At 43.2% G+C, this 20225-nt stretch overlaps 1 protein-coding gene across 2 annotated transcripts in view; it reads right to left on the bottom strand.

Annotated features, from left to right (window-relative positions):
* Positions 1–20225, bottom strand: part of LRRC43 (leucine rich repeat containing 43) — a 227860-nt gene that overhangs the window by 41963 nt on the left and 165672 nt on the right. For both annotated transcript variants that reach the window (XM_069214927.1, XM_069214928.1), the window contains exon 9: positions 6567–6686. In XM_069214927.1, the coding sequence (XP_069071028.1) occupies positions 6567–6686 (120 nt within the window). The remainder of the gene's footprint in view (positions 1–6566; positions 6687–20225) is intronic.

The raw sequence follows: 20225 nt of genomic DNA, 5'->3' as shown, positions 1-20225 counted from the left end.
TCTTTCTATGGCTCCCTTGGCCAAGAGAGCTGTAACTCCTTGCGGAGCAAAGCCAGATGGTCCTCCATCAGCCATTCCTTTGTCGGAGGGATAGAAGGTGGAAAAGACTGGAAGGGAAGGGAGTAGCCCTTCCGTATGATCTGCAGGACCTACTTGTCCGTGGTGATGGAAAGCCAGTGAGGGAGATGAAAACGAATCCTCCCTCCAACTGGACGGACATGATCCCGCAGAACCACACTAGGAGGGCTTGGGCGCAGTGGAGGGGGGCTGTGTGGCAGCCGACCTCTGGCCAGACCCTCTGGGTCTGATGGTACCACGACCACGTCCTCTTCCGGGATGCTGTGAAGCCTGAGGACGGTGGCTAAACTGTGGCTGGCGTGGTACCACGCCCCTCCTGAAGCCTCGGAAGGGGCGAAAGACAGACTGCTGTCGTGCCGGCGCTGAAAGGCCCAAGGATCTGGCCGTGGCTCGAGAATCCTTGAACCTCTCAAGTGCGGAGTCTGCCTTTTCGCCAAAAAGGTGAGAGCCATCAAAGGGCATGTCCATCAAGCTGGACTGGACATCCCCTGAAAAACCAGTAGAACGTAGCGAGGCGTGGCGACATAGGGCCACTGACGATGAAATTGCTCTGCCCAGCGAGTCGGTCGTGTCCAAGCCACACCAGATTGTAAACTTGGCTGCATCTCTCCCATCCTTTACAGCCTGGGTGAGAGTGTCCCGTACGCCCTCCGGGACCTGGGGCAGCACTTGCGCCACCGTATCCCATAAAGTATGGGAATAACGGCCCAATAGGCAAGAGGTGTTTACAGATCTCAATGCCAGGCTGGAGGAAGAAAACATCTTCTTCCCAAGCTGATCCAGCCTCTTGGATTCCCTATCCGGGGGAGCAGAAGGGAAGGCACCACAGGAAGTAGAGGCTTGGACAAACAAGCTCTCAGGAGTGGGGTGTTGTGTCAGGAAACTAGGGTCGCTGGGAGCGGGTCTATGGCGGCGGCCGACTGTCCTATTCACAGGAGCCCCTGTGCTGGGTTTGGACCACGTACCCAGAAGGACTTCTGTAAGAGCCTCATTGAAGGGCAACAACGGCTCCGATGTTGACACCCCCGGCTGAAGCACTTCTGTCAGGATATTCGTCCTGACTGGCACCGTAGGCAAATCTAGGTCCAAGACCTCAGCTGCCCTACGCACCACCATAGCGAAAGAAGCCCCCTCCTCCATAGCCACATTAGGAGGAGAGAGCATACCAGTATCTGGAGATGTGTCCAGTCCACTGGCCTCCCCTAGATCCTCATACCAGTCCTGCTGCAATCCTGATTCTAAAGGGTCCTCAGACCCCTCCTATTCGTCTCCTGCGTCTGGCTGTTCCAAATAATGCGCAGACAATGATCTGGGCCGAATCGGCTCCGTCGAAGTCGGAGTCGACGTCATATGACGTCGCTCCGGCTACGGATCATCCAGAATAAGGATGGGGCTACCACCGGTGGGTGCCGGTGGTGGAATCGTCGACGTCGGACCCGGCGCCGAAGGAGGTCGACTGTGAGAGACCGGTGCCGGTCCAGATCCATTATCGTATCCTGAGGTCCCCAACGGTGCCGAGGCCGAAGCCGCCGGCGTCGAATCCGAAGGGGCCCCTGCTGACCCCGCGGGGCCCGAAGACCCACCCGAGGGTACCGCCCACTCAAAAACGAGATGCATGGCCTCGCAGAATTCTTTTATTTGAGCGGGGGTCGATCCGGTTCCCAGAAAGGGGGGAAGACGCTGCGTCGACCCTGGCGACGGCTCTGCAGAACCGCGCTCGGAACGTTCACGTTCCCTAGACGCCTCGTCGGTCGACGGGTGTGGAGAAGACGAAGTCTGCTTGGACTTCTTCTTCTTCTTGTGCCTCTTACCTTCCGATGACCTCGAATGCGAGGAAGAGGACTTGGGGCTCCGGGATCAGTGCCGCGACCTCCTCCTACTGCGAGACCGTGACCTCCGCGGAGTCGCGCCGACCGAAGACGAATGTTGGCCGCAAGAAGCTTAAGGGATCTCTCCCTCAAGGCCTTCGGCGCCATGGCCCGACAATCGGAGCACGAGGTGGACTCGTGGTCCTTGTCCAGGCACCAAAGACAAACTCGGTGCGGATCCGTCACCGACATGGTGCGATGACACGCACCACACGGCTTGAATCCTGTCTTTCTCGAAGACATGACTCCAAACAGCCAAAAAAGCATTGCCAAACCGTCGAAGCAGGGTAGCTCTTTCCAAAACTGCGCTTAACCGGCGCGGAAGGAAAAGAACTGATGTACGCGCGCCGAGGCGGCATCTATATAGACAACCGTGACGTCATAGACGGCTTCAACTACGCTGATGACGCACGCAGAGCTGGTCGACGCACGTGGATCCGAACGACGCCGTCCGACGGCGCGCGCGCAGGGTACTGCTCAGAAAAAACTCCGGATTCGAAGCTGACGCCAGGGAATTCTAAGGTAAGGAAGCTGCAGCTAGAAGTCTCTATCAGATGTTGGAGGTTTTTCCATTTGTCCACCCGCCTTGTTTTGAGTTTGCAGACAAATGGCAAATCTCTCCGTCACCGCCCAGGAAAACCTAGCAGTTATGGGCAGGCAAAACTGCTAAATGAAAACTCCCATGGTAAGGGGGGGTTGTCACTGCCTTTGTATTTTTCAAAAACAAAATCCTTTGAGATTTTTTCTTTTTCAAATAGAAAAAGGTGAAAGTTTGATGTATGGCTCTGTCATGTTGACAAAGCTGTCTGTCAAACTTCCAATGCATTTACAGGAACTGCAGTGACAGCTGTTCTTGGAAACTAGCAGACATCTCTAAATATGGCGGGAGTAGTATCCTCACTATTGCAGGAATAAAGTACTCCCCATGGCGACGGTACTTAATCTATCCACCAAACTCTGAATCAGGCCCTTAGTCTCCAGAAGGGGGGCATCAACATACATTATCGGCATCTGCCCATTAGCAACAGTATACAACACATAGATTATTCTTTGTCTATATTTCCTGAATAGAAATGGTGACCTGTCTCAATAGTGCTGAAAGGAAGGCAAATGCTAAACAAAATGGCAAAGACAGTGCTGAGTACTACTAGACACACGGTTAAAACCCAAATCCCATTGACCTGCAAGGGAGCGGAAGAAAGAAACACAATAAAAAAAGAGAACAAAAGAAAGATAAAGAGGGGAATAAGGATGGAAACCAAAAATAAAGAGCAAACTAATAAGAAAAAAGTAACAGAAGAGAGATTTAAAGTAAATAAAGCAAAGAAAATTAATGACAGAGAGAAAGTAAGCTTGAAACATACAGATAAAACTAATGAAATTAGAAAGGATATGGAAAGAACAAAGGTTGAGACAAAGAATGATAGAGAATAGTGAGCAGGAGGAAGAAGTATGAAAAAAGGAACGAAATAAATAACAAGAAAATGAGAGAAAAAGGGAAATGAGAGGAAGTAAGGGCATGGGTCTCAAAGAAAGAAAATGAAAGTTGGTTATTGGAAGAAACAAAAAAGATTTAGTAATGCCAGTAGGCCTGTCTTAGTGTATTTGTTGTAACAAGTCTATGTTGTGTGATTTGTTAGGATGCATAAACAGTTTCCTTGATAGAGAATGAATCCTTCATTATCAGTTGGCATTGGTAAAGGATGGAGGAAAATCTCTTACAAGAGATTACCATTGCTCCGGAGACCACCCTTGCTCCCCTAAAAGGCATACTACACTGAGCGGCACTGCTTTTCAAGGGGATGAAGAAGATCTGACTACATCACTCTCACACAAGAGAATCTAAACAGGCTCCCCCTCCCCCCCACAAGGCCGGAACATATTTAGTATCATCTGCATCACTTACACGGTCCTCTACACCAAGATCCCTGTCCACCTACCTAGTAAAATATTAATATCGGAAGGTTAGTGCTGCAACGAAGCTCCAACATCATTAGGTAAGAGAATAAACACTGCAGGGAAACAAAACAAGTGTTCTCAGATTACTCTGACAGGATCTGGACAGACAGCCTCTCTGACTTCAGAACACCACCAACCCTCCTATAATTCAGGAAGAAACTGAAAACTCACCTCATGAAGGAACCCTATCTCAGATCAGCTAATTTTGCACACACTCCACTAGGTTTACCTCTTCCTTCTGTATCCCCCCTAATGCATCTTCACTGGGGCTTGTCCCCTTTACAGCACTCCGTTGCTAGGCAGCTAAAGTTTGTGCTTTAGAAATGACAAAAGATACAAAGGTATGGATGCAAAGGTGGCAATTTGAATATACTTTATGGTTGTTTGCAATAAAGCCACGAATAGTATTGGGTTATGGAGGCATGGTTGGGACATGACAAGCCACCCAGGTCTGGAAGCAGTCCACTGGAAGCTTGCAGCCTACTGGGGAAATGCCACAGTGGCACGATGGTCCACACGGCCCTGATAGAATATGACAAATCACTATCACAATCTGTATTTCTAATTAAAAAAAACTACTTTGCACGCTAGGGAATTCACAGATAGTGCCACAAAGCTTATCTGTGTATTAAAAGAAATTATGTAAAAGGCAAGCATCACCAAAAACAATGCAAGGTTCAATGCATAACCTAAAATTTACTTCAAGAGACTTCAGCAAGAACACTGGATTGTTTCCAATGTAGCAAGCGTTTGAAGAGCAATTACAACCACCACAGTGCAGTAGCTGACTGTTCAGATACAGAGGCCATCGGAAGCTGACAAAGGTAACCATGACTAATGCTCCAAAATTTAAGGAAAGGTGGCAAAACCTAATTTCTTTACCAATCTGACCTCACAAATTATGACCAATAACGAGTGCTCAAGACTGCAGAAACTAAATAGGGCAAAATGAGAAAGGAAATCATAAATCTGCCCTCATCGAAGTAACAGTTCTCACGTTGCAGACTTATGACTTCTGGTAATTCACAAAACTTTGCGGTTGTAGTCCCTGAAATCTGTACAAGTCACAGCATTACAGATGTACTACTGAATCAGTCATTTTAGGTTTTGGAAGGCTACTATATACACAATGAATAATTGTACATAGAGCACAATTACACATTGTGAAAAGGCAGCCGTCTGATATACAAATGTTTTGTTTTCTTCTTATTTTTTCTCAATTGGAAAAACATTTTTCCCATGCATATTCACCACGTTTGGGGGTGATTGATTCCCCTTCACACCCTAAAACAAAGTTTAGACTTGTCCTTTGCCAGAGCAATACTTACCATTTCCGGAGGGGGGATTAAATTGAGTCTTTTCAGCACCCTGTAAAAGCTATTAGGAAAGAGCATATTGCCTTTAATGTTGTTCCACATCTATATGGACCACTTTCCCAGTATGTTAGGTCTTTCAGCTGCAAGGCGATTTATTAAGCCGATGGCACACATTTTATTATTCATACTGACCAACTGGCTCCGATTGAAGATCTTTCTCTCTACAACTATCTACTGAGCATGTAACACTGGATAACCATGACTTACTTGAATGCTAGCCCCAACAAAAAGTAATTAATGTCCACAGGAAATTAAAAAAAAAACAGAGGTGACAGCTTCTTCCAGCCTACAAAGTTGGGCACTGTTCCACACATCTCTACTCACGTTAAATCACTTGGAGTTCACTTGGTTCAAGACCTCTCCATTGAAGCAAAGATCAAAGCAATTCTAATTGGGGACAAGGTGTGGCATTACAGTCAAAGCAGCCGACCTTGGATCTGGGGAAGCAGGTTCGAGTCTTAGCATTGACTCATCCTGTAATTCTTGGCAAACCACTCAATCTCCTTGTGCCTAAAAAATGTATGTGACCCTGTATAATGTTACTGATGATCATGTGAAGTGCTCCGGTACCTCAATCAGATCGAGTCAGCACTATATAAAACTGCAAAAAAGTATATTGCCTCCTCCTGCTTTGGCATACCTTTGGGAAAGCGTTCCCTTTTGTGCCCGCAACTTCCACTCCAGATTGTTTCCTCAAGTGTCTCGACTGGACTACTGCAGCATATCATAACCTCAGTCTTTCAGATTATGTTTTACTGACTGAAGAAATCTGACCTTGTTTCCAATGTGCATAGACAGCTTTACTGGCTACCGATAACTCAGAGTTAAGTTTACATCTCTTTGCATTTGGTACTGAAGCTACTACTGCATAGAAGGTTCACAACCGAGTATGTTCAACAGTCCTACAGCTGTCTGTGTTCTAATAGAATATTTAAGTTCCCACTTAACCTGTTTCATTTGTTCTTCTTATCTCACCCCTCCAGAACACCAAGATGCACGCTCCATAAGTTTTAACTAAATAAATAAAATAAAACTAGGACCACTGATTGTGCACCGATCATTTAACAAAACCTACCAAGTACCCGTTTACACTGACTGCCTTGAAACATTAGTTTGCATATTGGCAATCAATTCCACTTTAGGTGTTCAAGGATACTATCAATGCAAACAGGAAACATAACCCCCGTTTCATTTACATACGGTAAGGAGACATGGATTGACTGAATTAAATGTTGATGTTGTTTAGACAATGCTCCCACTAATTTGACATTTATCATTACTTTACCTTCGCGCTCTGGCTTCCTTTCTCCTTCTGCTTTTCATGTTCTTTTGCTTTTCCATCTTTTTTAGCAGATTGTGGTTTTCCACCTTCTACTGAAACTTCTTTAGCTGGCCAATAAAGGGTCTGTAAAACATAAATCACTGTTAACACGGTTGGGAATAATATCGTCAGGAAAGATAGTCCTAGGGCACTTCAAGAAACATAACACTAGGAATGCTAGTATTCACAGGGCTAGAATCAAAGGGGTTAGTTAAAAGGATTCATGCCCCCAGTGGTGATGAACGGGGCATAACTCGGGCGGGGGTAGGTGTATTCTGTACTAAATAGTTGGGTACAGGTGCTTTCCGTCTGATAAAGTGAAGTGTCTGTCGGATTTCACCTGTGATTCTTACATGCCCACCTTGACAAAAACACATACACACTCTCCTCTACCTTTTGAATGCCTTAAAAATGTTGACTAGCTTGAAAAATATTGTTTTAAGTACCCCTAAAATCCTCACTCCTCTCTATTTCCACTGCTCTTCAAGCCCCCTCATGTCCTGCTTCTCATATGTGATTGTTCGGAAATCTTAAGCAAACGCCCCCCCCCCCCCCCCCCCCCCCCAATCATATTGACCAAGCTGCGCCCCTGGTGATACATATTACCTAGGAGTGTGCGATCAAAAATAAAATGAGCAATATTAATGCCAGTGTGTAGGGAAATCCAACTTCTTGCAATGTTTCTTCTAAGTTAGCTTATGAGGCCTGATGTCTTAACCTTCGTTGAAGGTGTATTCTCCAACATATGCATAATCACACATTCTCTCTTTAAATGGACATCTATTTTTTATTTCCAATCACCATGACTCTCACTCTTATAAGGGCGTCAGCAGAACATCTGAATATGTGCACACAGTAGAGATAAAGAACGTGTGCATGATATCTGAGGAGTTACACAGAGCAGGGAGAAGGGGAGCAGGAGTGAAGGAAATATGTTCCTACCTACTCCTAACACACAGGCTATGATTTTAGTTTACTTGTGCTCGATAGCAGGCTGAGAGGCAGATCGTCTTCCTACGGTGGAACATGAGTGGGTAACACCTTTGATAGGAAAGTGCTACCAAACCTAGATTTGCAGCGTACAGGCAATCTAGACAAGAAACATTACGGCTGTGAATTAGACATTCTTACTATCTATAACTATTTGAACAATTTTGAAATATGAAAAATGCTGTCCCAGAGCTCAGCTGAATTGCATTAAAAAAGGAATAGGCATTTCTGTCTGTGACTCAATGTAATTCACGCCTTTTGTTGACCTCTGCCCGTAAACTACTTCTTCAAAGGAATGGCCCACAATGATCTGGCTGATAGAAGAAAGGTAACTAGAGGTGGCCAAGGCCACTGTCACTTTTCCAGTTTATAGAGGGATCCATCCATACCCAGTACTGATAGGCTCTAGAAGAGGCCAGGAACAGGAGCTGAGTAAAGGGAAGAGATTTTCTATGTCGAGTAGTGTCATGAATTGGGAGGTCCGTTGTGTAGTTGGGAAAAAGTAAAGAATTCCAAATAGCTGGAATTACGCGGCTGGGGAGAGCAAAACTATGTGGCAGGGTTCAGTAAATTATGTGTCAAGATAAGGCAAATTATGCAGCATAATGTGATAGTATTACATGTGTTGCCGCATTTTTAGAAATTTTTGAACCGTTTGAGCTAGAAACTAATTTTTCTTTTGTTAAATTCTGTAGATTATGCAGCAGATGATGGATTATGTGGCGAATACGTCTAACCTATAATTATGCAAAAATTGCCACGGCCACACAATTGCATAATCCCAGTGGCCCTGCACATAGCTGAGACATTGCAACACTATTTGGTGTTTTGGTTACCCGACCTTTGGTTGCCACAAAGGAAATGAAGTGCTTCACTTTGCTGCAAACTTGGGATAAGGAGTTTGAGAATTTCATCAAAGTATGCTAGGCTCATCAACGATAGTTGACTAGATTACCACATAAGGGGGGAGAACCTGCCATGGGATGAAGAACAATCTTCCTTGTCTGTTGCTCCACTCAAGAGCTCCTGCCTGGATGCCTAAGAAGTGGAGGGAGGTGTCTCCATCTTTGGTTTGACCTTCTCCAACAGTTTACTTCCAGGTTGACTGTGCCAGTATCCTGCTAACGGCACCAAAGTACTGCCAGAGAAGTCTGCTTGTCTCCATGAAACCTTCCTCCTGAGGCTGATGAAAGCAGAAGGTCCTGATGAAGAGAACCAGTTTGCTTCCATGTTGACTGTGCCCGTATCCTACTAAAAGTACCAAAGTACTGCAAGAGAAGCCTGCTTGTCTCCCTGGAACCTTCCTCCTCAGGCTGATGAAAGCAGAAAGTCCCGAGGAAGACAAAGCTACTGTCTGTCTATAAGAATTCAGTGAACCAATTAGATAAGGATATTTTTCTGCAGAATTTCCCTCCTGAGTCTGGAATGTGCTGATGTTCGTCGGAGCCAGGAAAGCAGTACCTGTTGACAAAATTCCAGTGTACTAGTCGGAACTCGACATTTCTTATTGACCTGAAGACAGAGTTGTGCGAAGGGGAAGCCTTCTGCCATTGGGAACGAGTCCTGGAATTTTTCAGACTTTTCTACAAGGTAGTATTGCTACTTGAACTTGAGCAATAAAACTCGGATTAAAAAAAGTAATTCTGGAGGACCAGGAGAGTTTGCAAAGAGTACCAGAAAAGAAAGCAAGCCCTGTGGCTAAATTTTACTGTTTTTTAAACTGTTATTTACGTGGTTTCTTAATCCCTGCAAAACACCACTAAAAATGGCTTCAGAGCACTGAGGAGGGCGGCAGTGGCTGAGGTTGGAGGAGGCAGGTAAACAAGTGAGAGAGTCTACTATATGCTGCTGTTAAATGTACCCAAAGGTAAGCCACCAACTTTTGGCTCAGCCACAAAGGGTATCTAGGTGCCAGTCAATCACACTGAAGACATGGTCTCAGTTTTTTTTCATTGTTTAACATTTCTCACAGAATAACGATGAACACCTTTTTTGAATGCTTTAATTCAGAAGGGTATTTCTTTCTTTGGCTCTTATACATTATTCTCCTAATTTGTGTGATCATTTTCTGCTACCTCCTCCTGTTCATTTGACTAGGACCCTATAAGGTCATAATTGCTGAAGCTTTTGAGTTATGTACTTTCTTTTTTGTTTAGATTTTTGCCATTCAAAATAAACTTGATTTAATTCAGTGACCTTTTAGACTATGTAGCTGTTACATGTATATCAAATGCATTTTCACTGAGGACGGTCTTAACGCTAGTACCAAGTTACCAAAATTAAGTTTCTGGATTCCTTACAGAAACCCCATTAACTTTGTGGTGACATTTTGTGCGTGTTGGAGCTCAATTAAAGCTCACATCCAGACTGTGGCCTATCTCCCTATAACCTATCACTCTGATTCCCTCAAGTGGGACCAACACAAATACATGGGGCCTGATTTATATACTGGCGGACAAGTTACTCCATCCCAACGGTGATGGATATCCCATCCGCCAAAATCTAAATCCCATTATGTTCTATGGGATTTAAATTTCGGTGGACAAGGTACCCGTCACTGTTGTGGCAGAGTAACTCATCCGCCATTATCTAAATCAGATCCTTAGTTGTTTTTAAGTTAAAGTGGTGGGTATATTAACAACAACAATATTTATAATATTGAGACGTTTATTAGACAAACCAATTCCAACCTAAACAATTTAGTAACAGCATAACTTGTTCACATTTCAAATAACCGATCCATAGATTCTACTAAAAACCTAATTGTATGCTTTTCAAAGAGATGACAAAGAGGACAAAGACACAAGAATTTTTTCTCTTGACATGTGAGGAAAGTACAACAGCATGCAACAAAATTAAATATGGAGCTTAGATTTGCAAGCGCAATCTTCTTTATTAGGATTCACAAACTCTGATATAAAAATAATACACTGAGGTAGAAAACCCAGCCTTGTCATAAGAAAAAGATAGTGTGATGTTTTACCCAGCACAAAGACTAAGCAACTACCTAGGTCAACATTTTAAGGCCCCCGTTCTTCCTTCCGCAAGTCTGTCCACTGAGCGTTTCCAATGCCCGTGGCATCAACAGTCCCTCAGTTTCCCCTGGAATCTCATCCAATAGTCCAGTGGAGAAGCACCACAGATTAGCAGTCGTGCAGCACACCTTGTAACCCTAAATTGGCTGGTAATGTATGTTAATATTTGAATCAGGATAACAGGGGACCTCCGATTGAGACCCTTAATGACAAAATTAGCAGGCTTTGTGTTAAGAGAAAATGGAAGGTTAACTCTCCAAGGGCCATATGTACCAAAGCATTTTCCCATTGACACAGAATGGGTAAAACTCTTTGATACATCTGGCCCCAAATATCTTACATAACTTTTAAATGTGAATAAATCTCTGACAACGATTTTAATTTACCCTTGTCAATAACTGGAGCAAGACTCTTCCACAACATAATATGTATCAAACGACTAGATCACAGCACCTTGCCAACTTCAAAATTATAGCCTTCTTTGTATGTGCTCATTGTGATTGACTTCTTGAAATTGCTGGAAGTAACGTCTGCAATTCAACTACTACTTTTCTTCAGCAACATACAAAGATGTTTTAAGTCAGATATTTCCATCTTAACATTTAAGCATTGCAACCCAAGCCAGGAATGTACTTACTACCCCCTTAACTGTAAACTAGTGGAGGCTTACAGCTTTTTTACAACAGAGGCTCTTAAAATACTTAAAATCCAAAGTTATTTTGGTGGTGTTCAACAAGGGCGATGAACTACAAGTCACGTTATTTTTAAACCTCGCATTGGTCAACAATCGCTAGTTTGGAACTACCCAGAATCCAAATAAAATGCATGTGCTTCCTTCCAAATATAACTACATGGGTCTTTGGTCAGTCAATACTTAAATAATTAATCCTTCAATCTGAGGTTATCTCATTAAGCTGGCGCTGATCTTTTTAAGATCACTTAGTTGTCTGCACATTAAAGGATATTAAGATGTTGGCCCAAGACTTTATGTTGAAAACAATACATTTCAGAAAGACCGTGGGACAAATCGGCTAGAATTAGAACAAGTAGAAAAAGCACCATACCCATTCATGTTTCATGCTTTTAGCTGTGTTATTCTGACTTGCAAATGCAAGTTCATTACATATTCTCAACTTTGCCATAGTGAATAGTGCAATGTTTAAATGCAGCTAATTCATGTTCATAGTATGCCCATAAGACGAAGACTCTACAGTAAACACCGATGGTCAATCCCATTGCAGGCTGCACAGATGTCATCGAATCAGGCATGAAGTTTACATAATGCAGGCATAAAGGTTTCCCTCTAAAATCCGGAGTTTAAGTCAAATTCCTCAACCAGTTACTCAGACATTGGAGTACTATGTTAGAGAAAAGTGTTGAGACAGTATCTAACAGAGATATGAAGCCAGGCCATATTAAGGCATTAGGGGATGATAAAAATCCACCCACAAATGAGAGGCTTTTCTGTCAACAGAGCTTGAAATGCCAACTGGACCCACAGCTCTATTATCATTATGGAATATGAATACAGAAACCAGATTTACAACAGAAATCATCTTTAAAAAGCTACTCAAAGGCCTGCTTTGTCAGAATAAGCATGTGGCGGGCAGAGTAAAGATTGTGCAAATACTCCACATATGTATATTCAGGGATCTTCAAATGTTTACCATCAGGCATATGGGTCGCCTATTGCCACTGAAGTCCAAAAGGCACAAAACTCACCAGCATTCATTCAATTTGCCCCCTGTAACAATTCTATTGGGCCTACTAGTCTCAAAGCATGTTTGTATTATTCCAGCTTCCCAATATAATTTTTGTGCGCAAAGTCCCATAGTGCGTTAAATTGTATTTTTCATTAGGTTGCAGCCTACCAGACAGCGTACCTGTCTGGTTTGCTCAAGAAATCTTGGGGACATTCAGAAAGTGGACCTAGAAATGCATTCTGCAGTTGCTTGCCATTGGCTTTGTGGTTTGCAGCTGACATTTTCTTGCTTTCCATTTGTCTGGCTTTATTTGTTTTTTGCTGTCCAGCCTGAGTTTGTACCATACCTTGTCCAATCCTTATACCCATTATCCTTACGAGCGCTCCCTTTCTTTAAACAGGCCTGCACTCTTGTTCTTATCACGTCACATTTGCTGTGCATTCAAAGACTGAGGTAAAATGTCAGGCGATGTCTTCCAAGGACACTTTAAAACAAGAGGATTTATGTGACCATCTTGCTGGATACTGGGGGTAGGAAAGAGTTTTTTTTCTAGCACACAGCACCATTTAAATGAACTGTGTAAGCATTTCAGAATATAGCAGAATTAGGAACACAAATGAAGCACATTTTTTATTTCACAAATGTGTTTGTAAGAAATATTTTACTATAATCAAAACAAATCATTCAACTAGATGATGCAATTTTCACACATTTTCGTCTGTGGCCTGTATAGTGTTATTGGTAAAACTGTATGTCTGTGCAAATGTAATGATCATTTCAATTGATAATGTGTTGCCAATAATGGCAGTGTGCTACCACATCATGAACACTTCACTCTACGCCACTGCACTCTACTCTACACCCACCACTCCACACCACTGCATTACCCACAACTCCACTGTATGCAACTACAGACCTCTCTACTCTACCCTGTACCACTCTACTATATGCCAGTGCACTCTTCGTTCCTTTACCCTACACCACTGCACTCTTCACCGCTGCACTGTACACCACTCCAGTTAAGGCCACATCAATCTACTTTGCACAACTGCACTCTACACCACTGTACTATATGCCACTCTGCAACCCTCCACTCTACGCCACTGCACTCTATGTGAATACACTCTACTCTGTAACACTCAACTGTATGCCTCTCCACTCTACGCCAATCCATTGTATGCTGCTCTAATCAACTGTGCACCACAGCACTCTATGCCAATGCACTCTACACCACTTTACTCGACACAATTACACTCAACTGCATTCTACCCTGCACCACTCCATTCTATGCCACTTCACTCTACTCTGAAACAATCTACTCTATGCCACTCTATGCCTCTGCACTCTACACCATTCTACTCTGAACCACTGCACTCTATGCCAATGCACTCTAAAAAATTGCACTCTATGTCATCACTGCACTTTACCTCACTGCACTGTACTCTGCACCACTGTACTCTATGCTACTGCTGTCTACTGCACTCTACACCACTGCACTCTGAAACTCTATTCTGCAATACTGCACTCTCCGCCACTGAACTCTATGCCACTCTACTCTGCATTACTCCACTCTATGTTACTCCATTCTACGCCACTGTACTCTATGCCACTGCACTGCACTATACTCTACTCTGCACCACTCTATGCTGCTCTATGTTGCACCACTCTACGTCACTCAACTCTACTCTGCACTGTATGCCACTGAACTCAACTGCAATTGACTCTGCACCACTGCACTCTGCATCACTCAACTCTATGCCACTCGGCTCTGCACTACTCTAGGCCACTGTACACCACCCTACTTTGCTGCACTCTATGTTACTGCACTCTGTGCCACTTTTCTCTACTCTACCCTGTGCCACTTTACTCTGCACCACTGGACTCTCCTATGCACCACTCTAATCTACACCACTGCATTCTACAATGCTGCATTGTACGCCACTGAATTCAATGCAACTGTACTGAATGCCACTGCAATCTACACCACTATACTCTGCAGCACTCTATGACAATGCACTCTACACAAGTCCACCCTACTCCCTGCCACTCCAGTTTATGCCACTCTATGCGACTCCACACCATGCCACTCCAATACCGACACTCTCTTCCACTCCACAACACTCTCTTCCACTCCACTCTACAACACTCCACGTGACTCTCTTCTACACCACTAAATGTCGAAAAGGGATGACCATTTATTTTCAGTGATGAATCTGGATATGTATACAAGATTCAGGAAATAATGTTGGACAATTACATTAGTCTATACTTCAAATAATTTCAATCACACTTTATATGTTGAGATGGGGGGGGATTATTTTTCCCAAATAATTTTAGTGAATATTAGCATTAAATGCTGCAAAATAGGCTGATATTTGTACATTTAATTATACTATTGTTGAGGGGACAGTGACCCTTACTAAAAGTCTTAAAGCAGGTACTTGACTTGGGGACCAGTGTTCATTTAATATTATCCGAGAGTAATGTGCCAAGTTGGACCCTTTATTATGGATATGATAAATAACGCCTTTGAAAGCACAAAAACGCCAGCAGAATACCTTTGCTAAAAAGACAGTCCCTGGATCCATTACAAAAATACCTTTGCTTCTCCAGATTACGGAGAAGGAAGCTACTTTCTCAACTAAGTGACAACCTAGAACAATTCAAAATCCGATGGGACAAACAATCAGGCTTCCTTCCTGATTGAAGTGCAGCAACTGCTCTTATGGAAGTCCAAGAAGTCCTATTCAATATCTTGTGATCAAGAACTACTGATCATACTCAACTTGTCAGCAGCATTTGACACCCATGACCAAACCACTCTACTGCAAAGGGTGAGGGGTGTTGCGAGGAGCCAGACATATAGACGACTGGAATCAGTTTTGAGTGAAAGAAAGCAACTGTAAGTCAAGAATGATGTTAAAGGTAAAAAGATGACTGCGAGGTGTGGAGCCCTCAAGGATCTTCTCCCTCTCTCATTTTCTTTTGGTGTGTATTTTCCTCCACATCATGAACTGCTTCTTGAATTGGTTGTTGGATTTCCTTATGATACTCATTTGGTGTTTCATCTTTTGGTAAGATCCTTTCATGGAACAACAAACAGTTAAGGTGGTGTGTTTGCGAAGATATGAGCATGGCAGGACTCTAACATGCTTGCTTTTCCACCAGTATAGCAAGGAATTTGTTTTGAGGGACCTAAATAGTGAGAACTAAAAAATACTGTGAAGGTAAGTATAAATAGGTAAGTATAAGTTTACTAAACCTGGATTCACATATATTTACTTTCACAATATATATAGCCTTATGGTACGTAGATTGGGATTTAAGAAGATATCTTGGCCACACAGAATTCTTTCCTCAATATTTTGGCCTCACAATATTTTTCCTTGATATTTTGGCTTACAACCACGTGCTCATTATGAATGAAAGTCAGCAAGAGTTTCTGGAAGTGGTTTATATATAACCATTTGTTAGTAATTGCCTACGTACTTGGAATTCTTTTAGGGTGGACTAGTGAAGACTGAAATTAAAGTAAAATTGATTATAATGATAGAATCCAGTCGTTCTATAAATAATCATGTTGATGACATTATTTCCTTCTCTAGTTGCCATCTTAAAATCTCTCCACCTATAGGAGAAGGAAAACAGATCTAAAATAGCTCACATCATAATTAAATTATTTGCTTGCTGCAACCTCTAAAAGAAATGTAAAAACAATGCAATAAAAAAAAAATCAGTGGTCAATTTCACCAAGAGGGCACATATTATATGATGGTTGCGCAAGCTGCGAATGCTCCAGTACAGTTGAGAACAAGTATTAAGGCATTTACGTTTGCGCACCATGCTGTGTGAGAAAAATACAGGATTTAAGTGGGTAAGCAAAATGGTGTATATCTGACACACGACTAGAAATGCTCCACACGCTGAACCCAGTAAACAAGCTGGACTTTTTGCATTAAAGCATCAAAAGTATAGGTTTGGTGGGGAGAAGCAAAAACTGTGTTACCTTAGCAATAGATACAAAAATCGTCAACAACACTGGAGTTCTAAACAAGCTGTTTTCCTACAGGAAGCAGCTAGAAATTAATTAAATGCTTGATCTTGTTCAGATTTTGGAGCCAAACCCAGTAGAAGAACTAATCAGAAACAGTTGGGAGTAGGCCTTGGATTGCCCATATTCAAAGGCTGGCACTAGGTATAAATGTGGCACCTTCAGGACCTCTCACGTCTTAACATGTAGAAGATTCAGAAGGAGGACTTTCCTGCTGTCTAAAGAAGAATGGCAGGACCTGCCTGCCTGCATTGAACACAGGATCCCCAGAAGTAACTCCAAGGGTCAGTTGTATTACACTGATATTAATCTATAGGGACACAACAATCTGCCAGAAGCCTCCCTGCAACTGCCCAGCTAACTAGCTCCACCTGGACCTTCCTGAGCCCTGCTGCTGGCCTGTGCTGGAGTATGTCCTGATCCCCAAGAAGTGACCCTCCAGGTGCTGGACCCTTGGCATGCGTCAGTAATTTCCTGCTTAAAACCTGTACAATCTGGACAATGAAAATCTAGACATTCAGGTCTCTTCGTGACCGCAAGCGGGCTCCTTGTGTCAGTAAGTCACTGTCTCTCCTACCAAAACGAAGTTCTGAGGCTACCTGCTTTTCTCTCAAAATAGTGACTGCACGTCTCTCCTGCCAACACGAAACTTCAGCGACAACGGCGCCTCATGCAGACACAAACTCCTCACAGCCCCAAGGTGCATACCAAGTAGCTTGTCAGCCCTGTAGCTCAAAGGGGTGCATCACAAAAGGGAGTGGGGTGCCTGGTACTCCGACACACAATTTGTCCAGATGCATGGTTGTAAATGAAGTGTACAGTAACGATTTAATTGAAAGTCTTTAGTGTTCACCGTTGTTGGTGCAGACAGTGTGGATATTTCAAGACACTTTTTCTGAATATTTGTCCTTATTCAGAAGAGTAACACCTTAAATTTGGCAATGATACTCACATGTTGATTCGTGTTAACCATAACATCTGTGGATGACTAGCCTCATAAATGTCTTTTCCTGGTTTGTTAAAAGGTGGAATTTAGGAATAATTTATATTTTATTGTAAGTACTCGTGATTTTTGGAAATGTCATATTTTGTCTTATGCTCGATATGAGTTTTCAAGTTGGTAGTGTATTATATTTATTTTGATGAATATTCTAAATATTTGCTTTATGTGATTGCAGTTTGAAAACAGCCCTCAGGAGGAGTGATACTGACAGGCGTTTATGTTTTTTATTTCCCTGGACCAATGACTGGGGATGGAAGTGCAGTATTTTATTGTCTGGACAATGTGATAATTGGGGGAACAGTTATGATCTCTTGCAGCTAAAGCGACTGAGTACGGAATTTCTAGGGAACATACTGGTTGAAAAATTCGGTGTTCCGAATTGTACTTGTTTAACATTCTGATTTCATATAATTGAATGATGGAGAAATTAAAGTGTGTGCATTACGCTCATCTACAGGCCTTTGATAAAATCTAAGGTCAAATAACAAAGTTTTGCTCTAGTCAACGTAAAGATTTCGCAAAAAGGGATAAATGAAGGAAATAGATTGTCAACACCCACATGATGCATCTATTACCTTCATATCATTTTACACAAGTATTAGTTACCATCATTAATGAAAAAGAGCAAACAGATTTTTGTTGTATTTTGGCTGATTGGGTAAAACGAAATGGAACTAATTTTGCATCGACGTCTGTCGCCTCTTCATAAATAAAAGGGTCGAAAAATGCATTTTCTTCATCCTTATTATACAAACTCAGAAAAAATAGTGTACATTTACTTTCCGCTGTTTTTTCAAGATACAAAATTGTTGGTTTGATGCAGATTCCAGCATTAAAACATCAAAAGAACTAGGATGGTGGTGGGAAGCAGAAACTTTGTCACCTTAGTTACAGATACAAACAAGCATTTGTAATGCAACGGGTCTCGCGTTTGCTCGTGTTAGAGCTGATAGCGTTGTAAACTCCTAACCCGACTTTTCACCTATCGGCAAAAGTGTATTTATGTACCTAACCTGAAAAAGTGCTATTAACTGTGTAAAGCGCTCGACTTCTGCCAAGCGAAATCGCGCTAGTAAAATAGAGAAAAAGTAGTCCACGAGCCGGACAGAAAACAGCGCGCCTCGCATGTTTTCTGTATTTGGTCGATGCGCTCGATGAGGGCTAGCCACCGGAAAAGGCATGACGTGTGCATGCCTTCGACTAATGAAAGCAAGCGGATTTTAATAGTCAAGCCCACAAACCAATGAAAAACACTGACATGGTGTTGACAGGGCTCCGAGCCCTTTTCTAATAACTAAAGCGTCTCGCTGCGATACGCATGCGCGAGCACATGCAACGCAGGCTCGACCCTAACAAGCATTTGCAATGCAACGGGTCTCGCGTTTGCTTGTGTTAGAGCTGATAGCGTTGTAAGCGTCTCGCTGCGATACGCATGCACGAGCGCATGCAACGCAGGCTCGACCCTAAAAAGGTAATCCGCATTGGCGTTCTGGACAAGCTGTCTTCCCAGAGGGAGCAGCTGGAAATCATTTCAATGGTAGATCTTGTTCAGAGGGAGGGCAACCCCGTGCTGCGTCTGAAGTCATGAGCAATCAGAAGCAGGGATATCCTAGGCTCCTAACGTGTCAACCCTCAAGCTAGTGCCAGAGCCCTCTCACGATGGGGCAGTTTTGGATATGGGCCCCAGAAATGATGACACTATTCCAGACTTTAAGGTAAGAGGTCAGTTGGGGTTGAGTGTTGGGCAACAGGTGTGTTTTAAGTCAGGCTTGCGGCAGAGCTTCACAAACTGATTGCTTTCCAAAAGCCAGATTCAGCACACTACGAATCAGAATTACAATTCATTCATCGCATATAAAGGAAAAACATCCTAGACTTCAGAAACGTCAATACTTGAATGATAAAGGGTTCTCCAAAAGAGGACTTACTAAGGGGTGGCAGAAGGATTTTGAGTAAATCAATAGAGCCACTGTAGAAGCTCCTGTGCAAAAAAATATTGGAGAAGAAAAAAAACCCTGATGGTTGAAGAGAGGTGGTAGATTTGGTGACAACACAAAGGTCATGATTTTGGAGGTGTAATGGATGGCGGTACGGGATTAGCCAAGATGTATGCTTTTATAAAGCAGGGAAGGCAGCCACAAGCAAACAATAAGGAGTCAAATACCATTTAGGTAACCTAGTGAAAGCAGTAAATAGGGGTGGGAATGTACGACAGCAGGGAGAAGGGGAAATGCATAGAAGATGGCCAGACAGAAAACAGATTTGTAGAACCATTACAACTTGTATACACAACAGAAAACTAGAGGTGGGCACGTCCTTGAAAGCTCAAGGCTGACTCAAGCCAGATGCCTGGCTGTGGCTAAGCTCGGGATTCTGATGGACCTTTGAGCCCAACATGATCTGACCTCGACCCCTCCCACTTAAGAAGGAAAAGAGGCTGTAAAACCAACATTGTAAAACACAAACACGGGTGCACTATTGTAAGAAAATGGCTCCCTGTTGCAGTTATCCCCCACTTTTTGCCTGATATTGATGCTGACTTGACTGAGAAGTGTGCTGGAACCCTGCTAACCAGGCCCCAGCACCAGTGTTCTTTCACTAAAAATTTACCATTGTTTCCACAATTAGCACACCCCTGGCAAACAGATAAGTCCCTTGTAAAAGGTACCAGTGGTGCCCAGGGCCCTGTGACCAGGAAAGGTCCCTAAGGGCTTCAGCATGTGTTGTGTCACCCTAAGGGACCCCTCACCTAACAGATGCACACTGCCATTGCAGATTGTGTGTGTTGGTGGGGAGAAAAAGGCAAAGTCGACATGGCATCCCCCTCAGGATGCCCGGCAC

The sequence above is a fragment of the Pleurodeles waltl genome, chromosome 11 (assembly GCF_031143425.1).
Source record: "Pleurodeles waltl isolate 20211129_DDA chromosome 11, aPleWal1.hap1.20221129, whole genome shotgun sequence".
Lineage (NCBI taxonomy): Eukaryota > Metazoa > Chordata > Amphibia > Caudata > Salamandridae > Pleurodeles > Pleurodeles waltl.
This window is presented reverse-complemented; position numbering and strand designations above follow the sequence as displayed.